Source organism: Molossus molossus, unplaced genomic scaffold, assembly GCF_014108415.1.
Source record: "Molossus molossus isolate mMolMol1 unplaced genomic scaffold, mMolMol1.p scaffold_m16_p_16, whole genome shotgun sequence".
Taxonomy (NCBI): domain Eukaryota; kingdom Metazoa; phylum Chordata; class Mammalia; order Chiroptera; family Molossidae; genus Molossus; species Molossus molossus.
The window spans coordinates 24,376,848-24,396,932 of NW_023425351.1; the positions used below are offsets into that span (position 1 = coordinate 24,376,848).

Consider the following 20,085-nt stretch of genomic DNA (forward strand, 5'->3'; position numbering starts at 1 on the left):
TTTGTGCAGCCTTTCTGAACACTCAGGAGACGCTAAGGAGATGGAGTATTTGTTGTTTTCATGGGCAGTCTGTGCCACTGTTTGATCCCTAATTACTGGAAATACTTTCTTACTTTGAGCCACAAGAGATTTTACCTAGTGGATCCACTTTTATTTTGGAAGCACTGAAATTGGAACTTTTGATTTTGATGAAATTGTTAATTTGGCTCTCACTCTGGGTCTCTAATAATTCTATGAGCAATAGGAGTATCAAAACACCTTTTCATATTATTGCTGCTAAGAGAATTTGGCTTCTTTCTGATTATCATTATTTTTCTCTTCATTTGCCTTTTCTTCTAGTAGTCTGTATTAACAATCTCTGTGCTAAAGACTTCATTCTCTGCCCTTTTCTTTTATACCCAGTATTGTTTATAGTTCTGTCTCAGCCTTGCACTTTGTCTTAGTAATAAGCATTTAGCTCTGCTTACCAGCAAACCCTGATCCACAACCCCTTGCCAAGAAAGAACACAAGCGTAATGATTGAATATGCTCAGCAGAATATGTTGTCCATAGCCTTTCTGCACACCACCAGGGTTTCTCTCTCTCTTGTGAGTTGAAGTTTCCTAAATTAATTTTCATTTCTTACTGACCCAAAATAGGCTTTCTGAATTTAAGAAATGATTCAAAATTACCTAACTTGTTGCTATGTCATCATATATGTGTATGAGTGTATATGGATACATATGTGTATATATGTGTGTTTGCATATACACATGTGTGCACACATACACATGTGGTATTTAATATTTTAAAGGCCTTAGGGAACTTGAATATATCTGAAAATTGAGTGTTATAATGTGTGCTTAAGGTTTATTATCCTCTAATGTTTTGTCTTTATTAAGTCTGTTTCATTTTCCCTCTTACTTTGTGGTTCTTGGATGAAGAACCATATTTATGAAGTCCAACTAATTTGGCTTAAATTTATTTTTTGGCTTATTATGATGCCTAGATATATTTTCATTTACTTTGTGTAGAATAAGTGTTTCCTTGTGGTTTTATTTTTATAATTTATTTTTAGAAGAATTCGTCTTTGTCTTTAATAATATTTCTTTTCTAATTGCTCCAAAGGCTTAGATTTTGAGTGATCATTAAAGTGAAACATACCATTCAGTTTTGTTTTGCTAACCAGCTTTTCCAGCATAAGATAAGATTATGATGTATAAATATTGATTTGGTTTTCTGCTGATGTATTTAAATAAGCATTAATAAATTTAAATACAGAGGCCAAGCGACTCAAATAGCAGCTCAACTCTCAAATGGTCAGCCTACACAAATTGCAAGAGTGAGAGAAATAAATGTTTTCGATTGATGTTATAAATAATGAGTCAGTAAATAAAAAATAATACAAAAATTTACATGAAACTTAAATTTATGTAGCATTTTTTCTTTCTACATTCATAGAGACTACCAGGGTATAATTATATTTCAACTTGTTTTTAAAAATAATAAATAATATTTTTATTATTCATGTTTATATCTCATTAATTCAGTAGACCTTTTTATTTTTATTTTTATTTTTATTTTTATTTTTATTTTTATTTTTATTTTTTTATCCTCACCCGAGGACATTTTTCCATTTTTTGTTCAGGTAGAGTGGGAGGGAGAGAGAGGAACAGAGAGAGAGAGAGAAACATCGACGTGAAAGGGACACATCGAGTGGCTGCCACCCGCACGACCGACCAGGGCCGGGGACAAACTGCAACCGAGGTACGCGCCCTCAGCGGGAACCGAACCCGGGTCTCTCCGGACCGCAGGCCGACGCTCTAACCGCTGAGCCAAACTGGCCAGGGCCAGTAGACCTTTTTAAATAAAAATTATTATGATGATTAAAAGTCATTTTAGTTAAAAAACCATGTTTTAGATCTTTCTTATTTTTTGTTTTAACCATGGATGGGGAAGACTTTTGGAATTACTGATTTTTTAAAACAATTTAGGTATTTTTTAATACGTGTGTACATATTGCATTTTAATATATAAGCAGTATTCTTTTTTGGGGGTACGTGCCTCTAGCGGGAACCAAACCTGGGACTCTGGTCCTCAGGCCAACGCTCCAGCCCTTGAGCCAAACTGGCCAGGGCTAAGCAAGTATTCTTAAGAAAAGGATATTTACATACATAAAAACTTAAATGTATATTTTTCTGTTCATAAATTTTACTTTAAAGCCTTTGCTGTAGTCAGAATTGTTTAGCTATTAGCTTTGGTTTTTCTTGGTGTCTTTCAGGTATAGATATATTATAATTTTTTAACTATTAATTTTATTTTAGTTTCACCATTTTTCTTTCTTTTATTATTTATCACCTGGTCTTCAGATTCTAATCTCAGCCATCCTTTTTTGAGCGTAACCTCTGGATTTCCGTATTTAGTACACTTTTTCAAAATATGAATTTAGTATCTAACTCTTCATTCTTTAGTGTTTACATTTTCTAAGCATTGGCTAATGGTATGTTTTGGCAAAATTTCTCTTTCAAGGTCATATGCAAACACAGAGCTCTCCTTTTGCTCGGGGAAATGTATTTGGTGAGCCCCCAACTGCACTTCAGATTAAACAGCAAGAATTATACAAGAATTTTCTTCGGTTTCAGGTGAAATTTTGTTTGATCATAGTTTCAAAGTTTTATAAAGTTTTTAATGAACTAAATTTGCAGAGATTTTATCCACAGGATCGAGAATAAATTCTAAAATACCATGTAGTTATCTACACTGTCTCATTTATATCAGATATAGATAATACTAAAATTATGTCACTTGTGTCTGAAAAAGGAATAAGGAGACAGGTATACCAGTTGACTTAATCTTTTCTAAACTTTATTAAATCACTAATTGTTAAAGAGTGCTGAAATTTCTAAAACTGAAAGACTTAATTAAATATTCACCTATTAGACATAGAATTTGTTGTTCTAGGGGCTTATGTGTTAGTAGAAAGTCAGTTTTTCCCCCAAAAGATTTGATATTCTTGACTCTAGTATAGATTGTAAATAAATAAAAAATCGATGTAATGACGATTGCATTTATTTGCTGCATTTATGTATGTAAAGCAGTAGCATTTAAAATGGTAGAAATTCCCAAAGGAAAGGTACGTGAGCATCCAGTGTTTATTAAGCAAACATACTTAGTGAACTCCTATATTGTGCCTGCCCTTGTGCTGGATACTAGGGAGGGCACCTGCAGTGGATGAGAGACTCAAAGATTCTTCTCTCCTCCTCCCCCACTGCCTCCTTCCCACCCACACTGACATTCTAGTGTCAGATTAATACTGTGGCCTGCTTAGTCTCCCTTTCATATGACTTCACATGCTACCCTTTTGTACTCACAACCTGGTAGTAGCTTTCTTATTCTGCAGGAATTTCCAAATCCTAGTCTGACATTTAAGGCCCTCCAATCTAATCCCAACCTCTTAAATTTCTCTTAAAGAGTGTCTCATCCTGATTTTGTGAACTCTTACATAGGGCAATGACATAAGAGATGAAGTCTTAAGGATGATTGATCTGGCATTAGTGTTGAGGATGTATCATTAGGAGGTTTAAAACATTGGAAGCAGGAGTATTTTACTGGAGCAGTGACAGTGGAAATGATGGAAGGCCTTTCTAAGGATTGACAATGAATAGAGATATTGAATATCAAAGAGTAGCATTCACAGCCCCTTCCCCCCAGTGGTATTGGCTACTCAAGTTAGGCAGCAGCATTTAGAGGGTTATGGAGTTACCTGTTGAACTTGAAAGACACCCCTAGTATTTTGTCCATAATGGCAGCAAATCAAAATTAAAGTAGCTTCTATTATACTTAGCAAGTGTTGAATTGTTCTACAGTGGAATTCAGGAAATAAACAAAGTCTTACAATTGTATACCTTGTTGTTGTTTAAGATACTTTTACATAGAGTATCTCATTAAACCCCAAAACTCTCTGAGAAAGGTATTTTATGACATGCAATTAAAATACAGGCAGAGACTCATCCATGGTGGCAGAGCTAGTGTTTGTGAGGCCAGTGCTGGAACCCAATCTTCTGACTTAAGCATCACGTCTGTAGGTACAGAACTTACATTTCTAGGGAGCTCTAGGAAGTCTTTCCCTCTGGGAAAACCTAGTAATGAGAAGCTTTGATAATACTAGTTTCAGAGTAAGTCCATCTTTCAGTTCTTCCACCTATAAACCGTCAGTGTCCCCGTGAATGGTTCTCAAGTGGTGGTTTACATATTTTTCTTTTACTTGTCTCTCTTTTTTTGTTGTTACTACTCGAGCAAGGATATTTTTTCATTGATTTTTAGATAGAGTGGAAGGGAGGGAAGGAAGGAGGGGGAGAAAGAGAGAGAGAGAGAGAGAGAGAGAAATCGACGTGAGAGAGATATATTGATTGATTGTCTCCTGCCCAACCCCTACTGGGGCCAGGGATCAAACCTGCAACCCAAGTATGTGCCCTTGACCAGAAATCGAACCCAAGACTCTTTGGTCCGAGGGCCCATGCTTTAACCACTGAGCCAAACCAGCCAGGGCTTACCAGTCTCTTAACCGTCCCCATTTTTTCCCCTTAAAGACTAACACAGAACTAGCTAAATGGTATTTATTATTACTATCAACAATATAGTCAGACAAGAAATTACCAAACATAAAAGAGATGTTATAAAATGTTCAGATCTTTGCACAAGGAATTCAAGAGAAGCCTTGGCTCTATGTACTAAAAATGTAAGTGATACAGCAGAAGTCTTCATGTGATTAAACTTTGGTAAACAACATGTGTGAGTGTTTGGATATCATTTTTAATTAGAACTTTAAAAGTAAAACATTTACTAAAATATTTGCAGGACCCTTGAAGCACTTTTGTATTATACAGTTTTGAAACCACTCATCTAGAAGCTAGCTTTCCTCTTTCCATTGAATGACTGCGTAGCATTTCTGTTGGAAAGGACATTTCTGTGGATTCATTAGGTGTGTGATCCACTTATGATTGTGACTCTTAATGGAGAAGTGATCCTGATTGTAATTGTTTTTTCGTGGAGTAGAAAGAAGTGGGGAACTGAGTGTTAAATGTAAGGTTTTGTTATATAGATCATAAATGATGTTTTCTCTAGGTATATGGTACTTGGAAAAATGATTACATGCATACTATGTAGTACTAAATGTTAAGATTGTGCATATTTATTAGTGTTGTGAAAAAGAAGGGCTGGAAAAAGCCCTAGCATGTAAAAATCAGGGATATGTAAGAAGATTAAACTTGCTATAGCTCAAAAGATTAACAGCACTAGATATAACAGTCTTGAAGCTAGAGGCAGTGCAGATAAGAACAATAAAATAATAGGAATAGCCATAATCAATGTGTACGTGAGAGTAACTGAAATCTACTGAGTACCCAGTATGCATGCTTCCCTACTTCACTGGTGGAGGATGCAGACTCTCTGAGGGTTCCCTTCCTTCAGCTCTTGGACACTCTGTCTTAGAATATTCCCCCCGAGTGTTATTCAGCACTGCACCCCACAAGGGGCATTCAAGATGAAACTTAGTTATACTGAGATCTTGCCAAAAGAAGAAAGGGTGCTCTGAGGGAGGGATTCTTGCATAAAGAATGAGTGAATGCTGAAATACTGATTTACTGTTGTTTCAGGATACTAATCAAGACAGGGAACTGAGACATCTAGTTACCAATATCAGTCGTTACAGAATAATATAAGCATGGGTTATTTCCTAAGTACCTTTTGGATAGGAAGAACTTCTACGTTTTCCATATGTTTTCTTTATTTCCATTCCTTGAGCACTTCCTTTGAGATTGTAGGCATTATTATCTCTCTTTACAAGAGGAGAAAACTGAACAGGAAAGTTTCTCAAGGTAACAGTTTTAAAGTATTTGGTGAAGCTGGAATGTTACTCATAGCTCTTAATATTACATAATGTAGCTTTCCTGATAAAATACAGGAAATGAAAAATGTAGGAAGTTATTTTAACTTGCAGAAAGGATATAAATGTTGAATTCATAGGCTACTAGGAAAAATTAAGCATTATTCCAACTTTTCAGTAGTTCACAAAGAAATAACTAAGTTTAATTCTTTAGATTGAAGAGAAGAAACAAAGAGAGGAAGCTGAGCGGGAGAGACTGAGGATTGCAGAAGAAAAAGAAGAGAAACGGCTTGCAGAACAGAGGGCCCGGATCCAGCAAGAATATGAAGAGGAACAGGAGAGGAAAAGGGAGAAAGAGGAGGAGGTGCATTTTTTTCCTACTGTAGTTTTCTCCTTAGTTTGAAAATTGAATTTTTATTCTGACTTGAAAAGATACTTATTATTGCACTGGTTTGGCTCAGCGGTTAGAGTATTGGACCAAAGAGTCTCAGGTTCGATTCTGGTCAAGGGCACGTACCTCAATTGTGGTTAGATCCCCTGCCCTGGTTGGGGTTGTGCGGGAGGCAACCAATCAATGTGTCTCACATCGATGTTTCTCTCTCTTCCTCCCTCCCTCCCACTCTATCTGAAAATCAGTGGGAAAATATCCTCAGGTGACAATTTAAAAAAAAAAAGATATCTATTACTTATTGAGGAGTCCAGTTTTGGAGTACATTTAGAAAATATCAGATAAATATCTGCCCCTTGGATATTATTTTATTAAAGTGAAAGACAAAGTTAAGAGATAAATGTTGACTTTTCAAGTCAAAAAATAGTTTAGCCTAAGAATGGTATAAAAGATGCCTAATATTGTATTGTTAAGCCGACAACTTCTTGATATTAAAGAACACTGTATTTTCTATATCTTCAGTTTTACATCTCTGTTTCAGACAAATGAGGCAGCACACCTTTAATATGTTTGTATTGATTTTTTTTAGAGAGAGAGGAAGGGAGAGGGAGGTAGAAACAATTATTGGTTGCCTCCTGCACACTCCCCACTGGGTATCAAGCCCGCAACCCAGGCATGTGCCTGAACCGGGAATCGAACCAGGACCTCTCAGTCCATGGGGCAGTGCTCAGTCTACGCTGACTGGGTGAGGCAGCACATTTTTGAATGGACTATAATAATGTATATATGTATGGAGTGTATATATTTTTATCTTTATTTTAAAGCAAAGGCTAAAAAATGAAGAGCTTATTCGGTTAGCTGAAGAAAGACGAAAGGAAGCAGAAAAAAAGAAGAAAGAAGAAGAAGAAAAACATAACCAACAACTTCAACACTACTATGAGAGAGAAAATATAATTGGAGGAGAAACAAAGGTAAGCTTCAGACAGAAACGTCAATTAAACCTGTAGCTTATCCCACTTTCAGTGCGAGTGTTGTAGAGTTTAGCATAAAGGAGAGAGTAGAGGCGGGGCGTTTGCCCCTTTTATTCTACAGTGGCCTCTGGGTGCGTGCACTGAGATCCCTGTCCCAGGTGATGTCACTGGGCTTTGTTGCTACCCCCCAGTGAATATACTAGGTTATTTAGCTCTTAGTCTTGTTCTCACAGTCTATGGGCCATCACCCTCCAAACTGTTCAAGACAAGTACAGAAATCGAGAAGTGTTTGGAAATTTATGTAGCAGTTTGTCAAAGTAATTTGATGTCTGTTGAATCTACTAATACAGAGTTAGGCTTGAATTATGTAATGTCTTTAAAATTTTTTTTCATTTATCTGGTTCTGACTCTCTTCACACATTTGTCCACAATGGATTGGAAATTAAAGAAGAAAAACTGGTGGCTTACCACAGAATTGTTTGAAGTCTGTACTCTTAGATAGAGGGTTGAAGTTCAATTAGGTGCAGTTATTAGACAGAGGTTTTCTCTCTAGAAAGCTAATTGCCCCTTAGAGGATCTACTTTATACCCATGCTCATATTTCAAAGCTGTATTTAAAATTCTGTATGCCTAAGTATCACAGGGCACTTGTTTAAAATGTATGTTCCTGGGTCTCATTTACGAAGTACCTGATTTACTGAGGCGGAGGTTAGCCCAGGAGCCTGCATTTTGTGGACTACACTTTTTTTTTATCCTCACCCAAGGACATTTTGCATTTATCTTCAGACAGAGCAAGAGGGAGAGAGGGAGGAAGAGAGAGGGAAACATCCATGTGAGAGAGACACATCGAGTGGTTGCCACTCAGACTACCCCAACCGGGCCCGGGGACAAACCGCAACCGAGGTACATGCCCTTAGTGGGAACTGAACCCAGGACACTCCGGGCCTGCAGCTCTAACGGCTGAGCCAAACTGACCAGGGCTGGACCACACTTTTTTTGTTGTTGTTGTTGTTAATCCTCACCCGGGGATATTTTTACATTGATTTTTTTTTTTTTTTAGATTGGAAGGAGGGGAGGTAGAAGGAGAGAGAGGGAGAGAGAGGGAGAGAGGGAAGCATTGATTTGAGAGAAACACATTTGATTGGTTGCCTCCCACACGACCCCTACTGGGACCAGGGATCGAACCTGCAACACTGATACCCGCCCTTTATCGGGAATTGAATCTGAGACCCTTCAGTCCTGGGGCCGACACTCCAACAGCCAGGGCTGGACCACACTTTTGTTTGTTTTTAATTTTTTTTTTCTTTATTGATAATAGAGAGAGATGGAGGAAGGGAGAAGAGGAAGGGAGAGGGAGAGAAAAATAGAAATATCGATGAGAGAGAACATCAGTTGGCTGCCTCCTGCAGGGGATCGGGCCCACAACCTGGGCATATATCCTGACCAGGAATTGAACTGGCGATCTCTTGGTGCGTGAGTCGATACTCAACTACTGAGCTGCACTGGCTGGGCTGGACCACGCTTTTGAAACCTCTGTATGTTTTGTAGATTTAGACCAATTTAAGAAACTTGTTTTTAGCCTGGCCAGTGCGGTTCAGTGGTTGAGTGTTGACCCATGCATCAAGAGGTCACTGGTTCTATTCCTGGTCAGGGCACATGCCCAGGTTGTGGGCCCAATCTCCAGTAGGGGGAATGCAGGAGGCGGTCAGTCTATGTTCTCTCTCATTGAAGTTTCTATCTTCCTCTCCCTCTCCCTTTCTCTCTCTCTAAAATCAATAAAGAAAAAAAAATTAAAAAAGAAAATTGTTTTTAGACATTTAGATTTATACAAACATTATTTCTTCTAATCAGGATTCACAGAAAGATCACTTTACCATTGGGTTCCTCTGGTGTATGAATAATGTGGTTTACCTTGTGCAGTATGTAACCCACTGTAGCTAACATGAGCCATTACTGATTGGTTCAAACACACTATCTGATTTCTCATCTCAGGATTTATGGTGGTAGAAATGGTGAATATTCACAGTTAGAATTTGCTAAAGCATTGTTTAAGAAATTTATAAGTAAAATCTATATTTTTGTTTTGTTTATTTTCAGTGTTCTAGGAATGTTAGTATAAAATGTTGGATACATTTTTTTCAGCCTTTTAAAGCATATTCAAATGTTTTATTTTTTAAATTAATAGCTTATTTTTTAGAGTAGTGTTAGGCTTACAACAAAATTGAGTGGGAAACAGAATATTTTATTATAAAATTATATTACATTCTAAATAATGTTATTTGTTAGTTTCCTGCTATTTCTTAGGAATATATAATTTAATGGCTGTTGGTTTTAATTGTGAAGTACCATCAAATTTTAAACCAGCTTTGATCCGCTGAATGCATTATGCCCTTAATTCTGAATTTATCATTGCTAGACACCAATTTTTCTTATTTATATATGCCTGATACATATTTTCATCTACTTTTTTAGTTTTTACTTGTCACCATTTTTTATTTTTTTAGTTTGTAAATTTATTTAGTATTTTGAATTTGTTTTTTTTTAACCCTAATCTGCAAGTTAAGTCTTTTAGATAGGATGTCCATATCTGTTTATGTTTATCATAACCAATATATTTGATCATATTAATGGAATTTCTTACTTTTTGTTTCGCTTCCTTAATAATTACTTGTTTCCTTATTATGTGGGATATGCTTTGTTTACTTCATTCTTTACAGATTATATTGTCTTTATGATTCTGCTTGTGGTCACCTAGAAGTTTTTAAAAAATGTCTCTTTCATGTATTTCTAATTTTATTGAAGTCACCAGTGAATGTAATATTTGATTTTCTACTGTGCAAAGTGAACAATTTATCATCTACACATATACTTTTCTTTGGAGAGGTTTATTTACCCAAATTATTATTGCGTTTTGTTGAGAGTTTTTATATTTTTAGTGTTTTGATTTTAATGTGAAGTTGGGAGCTGATAACTTTATAACACTGTAGATTGAAATCCTGTTTTATTTTTATATGGAGACATAGAACCCTATTGTGATCTGGAAAATTCTTTCCCATGATGCTTTTGGTGACAAGGGATCGAGATTTTAGATGTTGATTTCTATTGTCTTCTAGAAAAGGGGTTTTGTTTTCTATATTGTTCTGTTTCTTTTTATTAAGATTATTTTTTACTTTGGCTATGCTTTTTTTGTGTTGCTTTCCTAATACTCAGTATGTTAAGTTTGTTGAATATTTTTCTGATCTGACAGTCATATTTTTAATAAGGATATCTAAATCTATTCATGTTTATCATAACCTACGTATTTGATCTTATGTAATTATTTTTCTGACTCTTTTGGTAAAAGTATTTTATTAAATAAAAGCAACATTCTGAACTTCTTAGATGGTCAAGTATTAAGGTATGTATATGTGTGTGTATACACATACGTTCATTGGTATGTGTGTGTGGGTATGTATACATTTTTGTCCTTTTCCAGCGCTTGAGACAGCCTTCTCCTGTGGTTCCTGCTCTTCAGAACAAAATGGCAAGCAAACTCCGAAGACCTCCTTCAGTGGACAGCATTATAAATTCCGTTATTCAAGTATATACGTTTTCTTCTGATTTGTTCATCTCAGCCAAGTTATTCTGGGTTGGGGGAATTGAATGAGATTTTCTTATTCGTTATATTTAGTTAGGTTAAATTTTTTCAGATCTGAAATATAGATAATGTCTACATTAATTTGTCTGCTGTATCTGTTGTAACTGATAGAACTTGGTGTCCTAAAGTTTAAATTTAATAATTTAGCACATGGTTCTTTTCCAGGCTTTCACGAAGGCCCTTTCTTTGATAATTTGTCTCCTAGCTAGCTGTAGTTATGCTAATAAAGTCCCCTATACTTTAGACTGAGCTACAATCAAAAGAGCCAGGAAAATATTCCAGAAGGGTTGATCTTTGAGTTGACTCTTGAAGAATGAGTAGGAATTTGCCACAAAGAGGAGGAGGGTGAGGGACTTCTAATGTGCCAAGTCATGAAGGGAAGTGTAAGCTGCACGGCACATGTGGAGAATACACAGTGGTTTGGTCTGGGTCTGGTAATGCCCAAGCAAGGTGGCAGAGGAGGTGGAGTTCAGAACACATGCTGGGTGTCATGTGGAGTGGTAAGGGGTTTGACTTTATTCCATAGACCAGTGGCTACCAAACAGGTTAGTGACAAGAATAGACAAACATTACAAGAACATCTTCTTGAGTCCCACCCCCTGAGATTCTGTTAGTATTTCTGTGGGAGATAATGTATGAGAATTCATTATAATATTTAAATAGGAGAGGAACATGGTCAAACTTGTCCTGCATAATGTTCTCTTAGGCAGTGATGTAAAGACACATTTTGGAGGCCAGGATGCTTTTGCAGAAGTCCAGATGTGAGACTTAGATTGTGAGACTTAGATTAAAGGCAGTGACACTAAGAACTGAGAAGGGGTGACGGCGTCAAGATATGTTTATGAGAGACAGATAGTGGTATTTACTGACTGTGGTGGGTAGGAGTCAGTGACACCTGTCAGGTTTTTGGTAAGGTTACATAGAGCAGGCGGTTGAAAGTAGAGGTGGCTAAGAAGGAGGTCTGGACTGGATTTGTCATTTTGGAAGTTGTGGACTTTGTTGCTTGTCAAGTGAGTGCGACTGTCTATATGAGCTTGGGGACAGTAAAAGCTGAATACTGGGGAATTATTGACATTTAGGAAGCAGAGGAAGGAGATCGAGATAGAAAAAGTGACGAGAGTGGCAATGATGTCAGTTGCTACTGGCCAAGTAAAATGGGCTTGAAGTGTGTCACTTGGTGACTGGTGAGAGCAGGGTTAGTGTCGTGATGACTGCAGAGCAAAGGCAGTAGCTGTGTGGTTACTACACACCATACACCATACACGCTGCATTTACTACTCTTTAAAGAAGCATGGATCTGGGGAAGGAGGGAATGGACCAGGGAGAGTGGTGAAGGGTGAGATGAGAATTTTTTTAAAGAAGGGAAGATTTATTTTGAAACATAGTTTAGATTTAGGAGAGAGGAAAAAGGTGGAGAAAAGGGACTAATGGGTGGAGGAGGTGGGAGTCACTTACCGACTGCAGAGTACAGGTAAAGGGGTTCTCTGGATGGGGCAAGGACTCGACTGTTACAATGGGAAGGACAAATGGATGTAGGTAAGTTTATAGGTAGGACAGTGGGGATTTGGTTTTTTTTTTTTAACATATAATTACTTTAAAAAAGTATTCTTTTCAAACTCGGAGTAGGGAAGACGTACTGAGTATATCTTATGATTGTTGAACAGGAACGTTCCATGTCCAGGGCACAGTCTCCTCCGGTACCTGCCAGGAAAAATCAGCTTCGTGCAGAAGGTAGAGTTAACTATTAAACCTGTAATCTGGAACATTTTTTATTGACTCATAGAACATTGCAAAAACAATATAGAGCTAGAGAGGTCCTGGATACCCTTCTAAGCTTCCCCTTTGGTAACATCTTACCTAGTACAGTATCACCACCAGGAAATGGACATTGTTGTGCCCTACAGACCTTCACCAGTTTCACACGTGCTCATTATGTGTATTTGTGTGGTGTGTCTAGTTCTTTGCATTAAAAAAATTTTTTTTTTTCTTTATTTGAGAGAGAGAGAAATATCCATGAGAGAGAACATTGATTGGCCACCTCCCTGCATGCCCCCCACTGGGAATCGGGCCCACAACCTGGGCATGTGCCCCATCTGGGAATTGAACCAGTGACCTCTTTGGTACATTGGTCAGTGCTCAACCAGTGAGCTACACTGGCCAGGCACTGTGTTTAAGTTTTATTTTTATTATTTTTTTAATCCTCACCCGAGGATATTTTTACATTTATCTTCAGACAGAGGGGTGGGGGTGGGGGGAAAAGGAAGGGACGGAGGGAGGGAGAGAGAGAGAAACATTGATGTGAAAGAGACACATCGGTTGGTTGCTACCCACACGGCCCAACCAGGGCTGGGGACAAACTGCAACTGAGGTACGTGCCCTTAGCGGGACCCGAACCTGGGTCTCTCTGGACCGCAGGCCAATGCTCTAACTGCTGAGCCAAACCAGCCAGGGCTGTTTGTGAGTCTTAATGTTCATAAATGTGATCTGTTATATAAAACATTAAAAATAACTTTCATGAAAAGGTGTCTCTCAGAGTTTTAGCTTTATAAGTAAGGTTATATTTTAATGCTTAATCTTTTGTTTTTATACCTGTCTTATTTTTTATCAATGGGAATTTGCAGAGGAGAAAAAGAATGTAATTATGGAATTATCAGAAATGAGAAAACAGCTTCGTAGTGAAGAGCGGCGTCTACAAGGGCGGTTGCTACACATGGATAGTGATGAGGAAGTTCATATGAGGCAAGTTTCAAGTTACATTTGTATTTGTTCCTGAATTCTTTTGTGACAAGGATTGAGGAATCATATGTCAGTAGAACCTATCCAGCAGTTTTTGTGTGGGAACAGGGCTAATTTTTATTGTAAAGACTCCTTTATTAGAATGGATAGTTTGCATACTTGCCAAAGTTTTTAACAGATTGTTAGTGAAATTTTAATGACTGAAATAGCCTTTTCTCCCCAAAGAAATCTAGCTAAATAATTATATTCTAATGGAGGGATTCAGTGCAACTAATACAAAAATAGTGTATGATTTTTTTGGTCTATTTGTGTTTACAGTATATGATAGGTTTTCGCTCCTTTTTATATTTTGGTAAAACAACTCTTTTTAAAATTAATATGCTTATGATTCACTTTCTTCAGTTTTATGTAAAGTTGCCTTCATAAAATTTTTATTCACAATTGTTGAATTTATTAACTGAAAATATGGACTATTTAATAGATACTTAACCTTATATAAAATATTTAAATTGGGCATTGTAACTGACCTTTTGTATTGCCAATAACATATTTATGGTGGTGGTATTGACAGAGAAGTTGGGAGAAGTAAGAAAGAAAAAGGAGGAAGAAGAAAGAAGTAGCATTTCTTGAAGAAAAACCAAAAATACTATCCTTAACCATGAACTATTTAATTGGATTAGAACCAGTATTGATTGGGAGTAGGCATTCTTCAAGCTCTGTCATCAGGATGGATTGTCTCACTGCAGAAATCAGTGAATGAAAAACAGTTGACTAATTGGGACTTCGTGTACCCCAGGCAGATGGATGGCTAAGTGCTTTGTAAGCTAACCTAGGTGGTAAGGAAGCACAAGGCAGGAGAGAGTTGAAACAGACTAGACAGCTATAGAAATAGTCTCCTTACATTCCTTTATTGGCTACAGAATCAGAAATGGAAATTGTCCTTGTGAGGATAATGATACAGTAATGGAAAATTTCAGAGTTGGAATTATCACAATAATATGAAGGCTATTTTTTTTTTACATTTTCCTTAACAATGTATTGTTTTCTGAAATACTCATTTTCCAGCAGAGTAACTTATGACCAACTATTTCCAATTTTTGCCAAAGGATTCACGAATTTTCTAAAGCAGGATTCTTCAAATTGTAGTTGCAGTCTTTTAGTAGGTTGTAAAATCAGTTAATGGGTAACTACCTTACTTTATTTAAAGGGTGTTTACTTATTTATTTCTATTTTTTATTTTTTGTTAATCCTCACCTGAAGATATTTTTTTCCAGTGATTTTTAGATAGAGTGGAAGGGAGGGAGGGAGGAAGGAAGAGAGAGAGCGAAAGAAACAGAAACACTGATGTGAGACAGACACATTGATTGGTTGCCTCTTACATGTGCCCCAACTGGTGCCGGGGATCGAATCTGCATCCCAGGTATGTGCTCTTGACTGGGACTTGAACCCGTGACCCTTGGTGCATGGGCCAGCACTTTAACCACTGAACCACGTCGGCCCGTTTGGGTGATTATTTTAAAGGAAAAAAAAAAGTCTATTTTGGCATAGTTTTAGATTATAGAAACTTGTAAACAGTGCAGTTTCCATGTGCCCCTCATCCAGTTTGTCATCTTGCGTGACCAGAGCACATGCATCACAACTAAGAACCTGATACTGGAATGTTACGACTAACTAAATTTCAGATCTTTTCGATTTCTCTAGTTTTTCTGTTAATGTCCTCTTTCTGTTTCAGGATCCAGTCAATCCAGGGACCATGCTGCATTAAGTTGTCATGTCTCCTAGTGTCCTTTGCTCTGTTTCTCAGTCTTGTTTTTCATGACTGGTGACAGTTTAGAGCAGGACTGGCCAGGTGGCTTGAACAGTGACTGCCAATCTGGGTTTCTCTGACATTTTCTCATGATAAGACTGGAGTTAAGGGTTTTTGGAAAGAATAGTGCAGAGTGCCCCTCTCATCACATCATATCGGGGGGTACACAGCATACATGTGACATCCCTGGAATGGGAACCCTCCTTGTTTGGTTACAGTTCCTGTTTTTTCAGACACGAATCATTAAGAGTGGGGAGGGGGTGGGACTAATCTCCATGAAGGTGTTATCTTACCTAGAATACTATTTAGAATTCCTCTGTAAGATTTGTTTCTTCTTCCTTCTATGTTAATCTATTCAGTCATTTATTCACATCACTGTTGTCTCAGGTATATTTTTGTGCTTTGGTTATAATTCAGTACTACATTATCTATGTTGTTGCTCTGACTGTTGCAGCTTTGGCCATTGGGACTCTTTCACGGTGGCTCCTGGGTCCCTTTGATATGTCCCCATCCTTTTGTTTTTTTGAGCATTTCTTCACTTTCTGGTACTACAAGATGTTTGAAGATCACCTTGTGTTAAGATCATCTTGTGGCCCTGGCCGGTTTGGCTCAGCGGTTAGAGCGTCGGCCTGCGGTCCGAAGAGACCCGGGTTCGGTTCCCGCTAAGGGCACGTACTTCGGTTGCAGTTTGTCCCCGGCCCTGGTTGGTCGTGCGGGTGGCAGCCACTCGATGTGTCCCTTTCACGTCAATGTTTCTCTCTCTCTCTCTCCCTCTCACTCTATCTGTACAAAAATTGGAAAAATGTCCTCGGGTGAGGATAAAAATAAAAAAAATAAAAAATAAAAAAAAAGATCATCTTGTGTTTCTCTTGCTCCAACCCTAGAATCAACCATTTCTCCAAAGGGCCCTGGTTCTTCTTGGGGAATGGTATTTAGATACCAAGCTCTGGATGCTGGGTGTGCTTGTTGCTGCTGGGTGTCTGTCATTGCTTCTAGGCCCTGGACAGAGCTGGATAATACATGCACATAAACTAAGTCATAAGCATATCTATAATTGTCCCTGTGTCTATCAGTTTGTATATGAGTTCATACTGATGCCTTTGACTCCAATCTCCTATGTGGTAGGATTTTAATGTAGCATTAATTATGCCTAATTATGCTTTGCTTAGATTTTTGTTGGCATTTTCCAACCAAAAAAGTAAACAAGGGGAAGAAATTTCAAGATCTAGCCTGGCTAGATAATGAAATGTTAAGCTAAGGTGGCAATTTTCACTACTACTAAGTAATTGAGAGGTCAGTATAGTTTTTTATATTTACTTTTATATTACAAATGCTTTAACTCTTGTTTTCTATATTCTAAACAAGCATATGTGATTCAGTCAGTGGTTGGTTGACATTTTATTTATTTTAATTCATGAATTGAAGGCTCTGCTTTCTTTTGGTGAAACAATATGGTTTAAGAAAAAGAAACCAGACAGCTTTTCAGTTCTCTGATTTGCAAATCATACATTGTGATTTCTACACCATGAGATTCTAGTGAAGAATTAAATGTATGTATTTGAAAGTACCTTGGAAATTCTGCATTCTAACTTGTTAGATATGTTAGAATTACAATCATTTAGCAAGAATTGGTTAAATACATTTACTTTGGTATAATTTTAAGTATGTATTTTGATCAGAGACACCTCAGGGTTGGTTCTTTATTCCAATTTTATAGTAGTTTCACAAAATGAAACTTATTAATTCGCTATTATTGAGCTTCTACTATGTGCCAGGCACAATACAAACATGAGCCAGCTCACATGCACAGTTCTAATAACCTTCCTATTTCTAGTTTGGCAGCCTATTTAACTATTAGCATTAATGAAACTAGATAGGACTTCTGTGTATTAATGGCCTTCTAGAAGCCTGTTTAGTATTCTTTTTACATTTTAATGAACCTCCATTGCAGTTCCTATCACCCTAAGGTAGTTCACTATTAGAGGTCTGTGTCAGTCTTGACCAGGTAGTTTTGTGGCCCTGGTGAGTCCATCCCCTGAAAGGAAACTCCAGGAGAGCAGGGGCATTGCCTGTTGGGATCCCACTTTTCCCGTTTAGATGCCCAGGAACAATATAGTGAATCAAGAAATGAAGGCAGGAGTCTGGCCAACTGTCTTATAGCTGTAGCTTAGAGCCACATTTTCAAAACTAGAGGGGGGCCTACCTAGTGCTGAGGGAAGCAGCAGGAAGTATTTGGTTTTATTTTATTTTCAGGTCTATAGTACCATCCCCATCCCTGTTCTCTCTTAATGTCACTCCTGGAAAGCCCTCGCAGAAAACTCCCTTACTGAGCTACCTGCCTATTATATCAGTTCCCTAGGAATAGGGAATTAACTGATTAGGTATAAAGTTTCCCGAAAGCCTATTGTAAAATTTGTGTTGTGGACTATGGATAATAATCCATTATAGTGGGCAGCATATTAATACAGTAAACCCTCAATTTTGCAGACCTCAATTTAACTTTGTGAAATTAAAATTCTTATACATAATTTTAATTACACAAACATGTCTACACAAATAAAAACAGGTAAATTAACTAATTTGTCAATTTTTTAACATAACACATTCAGAAAACCTAGTTAATTACATAACGGACTTGGGGCTTGAACCGACACTGCCTCGCCCAAATAGTCTGTTACATGGAGGTTTTACTGTACCATCTTTTTCTTTATAATGTCTATTTTAGGCTTGGGGGAAGGGAACATTTATTGAGTACCTAATACATGCTGGATACTTTACAGTATATAATTTCACTTAATTTTCATACTCATAAGATTAGATGGGGTAAGTATTATCTGCATCTTACAGGCGCTGAAATCAAGGTCAAACTGCTAATAAGTAGCAAAGCAGGTCTTTGAATCTTGGTTTCTCTAACCTCAAAGACTGACCTTTCTGCTACATGAACATTTTAAGGTAAAGCTAAATCATTTTACTCTTAAAATAAAGTGCTTTGCATCTGAGCATTTTGAAAAATCAACAATGACCTTATAAAAATCCTTTTTTAACGTTTTTATTTATGTTTTGCATTTTTTAATTTATTTTTGTTACAGATGTTTCTTCTTTGTCCCCCATTGATACTTCCTCCTGCCTCTTCAACACTGTTGTCAGTGTCCATTGGTTATGCTTATATGCATAAGTTATTTGGTTTATCTGTCCCCCCCCCCAAGTTTGTCATTCTGAACCCTACTTCTACGTCTCTGGGTCTAGAGCTTGAAGTAATAACAGATATTAGAATAAATGCTTATAATATACTCTGACGACAAATGTCACATTTCTTGAGTGAAATGTGAACTCAGATGTTTCTTCCCATAAAACACACATTTAACATAGTTTGTCACTTACAGGAAAAGAGAGAGGAGCCCCATGGATATATTTGACATGGCTCGACATCGATTGCAGGCTCCTGTTAGAAGACAGTCACTAAAGGGCTTAGACCCAGCTACTTTTCAGAATATTCAAGACTTTAATGAGCTGAAAGACAGAGGTGAGTAGAATGCTGTATTTAAAGATACAGCAAGAGTGTTCTAACCATATTCAGGGATCCTTAAACATGTTTGTAACCTTTTTCTAAAATCAAGTTTTATTTCTCATATATTTTTAGTGAGTAATACTTCCTTCTACTTAGTGCTCCAGCTGACCAGCCGGAAGGAAAGGCCTCGGCTAACTGTGTTCGAGCCCCGGCAGTGGATCAGATCATGTGGCAGGTGTGAGGAAGGGTGTTTAATGGAGGGTGGACGAGCAAGACGAGCATAGTAGAGAGACTGAGAAGGAACAGCCAGACTGATTGGAGGACAAGCGGAAGCATGTGGCATCTAGAGAGCTGAGGGAAGAGAGTGTATCAGAAAAGGCATTGCCTATGATGAATGTTGGAAAGTGTCTGTTGGATCAGAGGCCATTGGTGTTTCATCTAGATCTTTTCTGTGGATTATGGGATAGGAGGTAACGTGTTGGAAGCAGTTATCAAATAGTCTTTGGAATAAGCTTGGCTGGGAAGGGAGAGAGAGAAGGGTCCAGAGCTGGAGGACCTTTAGTTCAGTGGATGCTAAAGTTTAGAGCTGTTATAGGAGGAAGGGGTTTGGACACAGGAGTGATTATTGTGAGCAGGGTCCCTGAGTACACAGGAGGAAATGGAGGATGTTTGAAGGAAGAGAGTAGAGAAGCTTGGATATAGTAGTAGGAGGAGAGAAAGTTTATTAGGGAAATAGCATGGCCAAGGTACAGAGAGGTCTGGGGATTGAAAATGTGTAGAGAAACCGAAATGTGTGTTATATCTGACATTTCTTTGGGAGCATTCAACAGAGTAAGGATTGGAGTGGAGGAGGCACATTGTTGGATGTGTGTTCTGATGACCTATTCCAGATAACCAGAATGTAAAATTTTCTTTTTCTTATTTTTAAAAGTAGTATCTATTATAGCAAGTTTTGAATATAGAAAGATCAAAGGGGGAATAATCACTTTATAGATGTTTTCTAGTTTTCTTTCTGAACCCAATTAAAAGAAAAAAGTAAGATAAAATAAAAAGATATAATCAGTTTCTCTCTTGTTTTTTACTTAGATCTACAAGTGTCATCAATTACATATACCATAGTTATGTTTTATGCTGTCATTCATTGCTTGCTTACTATATTCCAGGCATTGTGTAAGT

The 20,085-nt window shown here is 37.5% G+C and overlaps 1 protein-coding gene across 6 annotated transcripts in view; it reads left to right on the forward strand.

Annotated features, from left to right (window-relative positions):
• CSPP1 (centrosome and spindle pole associated protein 1) overlaps window positions 1–20,085 on the forward strand; it is a 120,279-nt gene that overhangs the window by 80,797 nt on the left and 19,397 nt on the right. For all 6 annotated transcript variants that reach the window (XM_036263916.1, XM_036263920.1, XM_036263917.1 and 3 more), the window contains 7 exons: window positions 2,509–2,621; window positions 6,078–6,227; window positions 7,076–7,222; window positions 10,697–10,801; window positions 12,523–12,589; window positions 13,480–13,597; window positions 18,785–18,924. In XM_036263916.1, coding sequence (XP_036119809.1) covers window positions 2,509–2,621; window positions 6,078–6,227; window positions 7,076–7,222; window positions 10,697–10,801; window positions 12,523–12,589; window positions 13,480–13,597; window positions 18,785–18,924 — 840 coding nt within the window. The remainder of the gene's footprint in view (window positions 1–2,508; window positions 2,622–6,077; window positions 6,228–7,075; window positions 7,223–10,696; window positions 10,802–12,522; window positions 12,590–13,479; window positions 13,598–18,784; window positions 18,925–20,085) is intronic.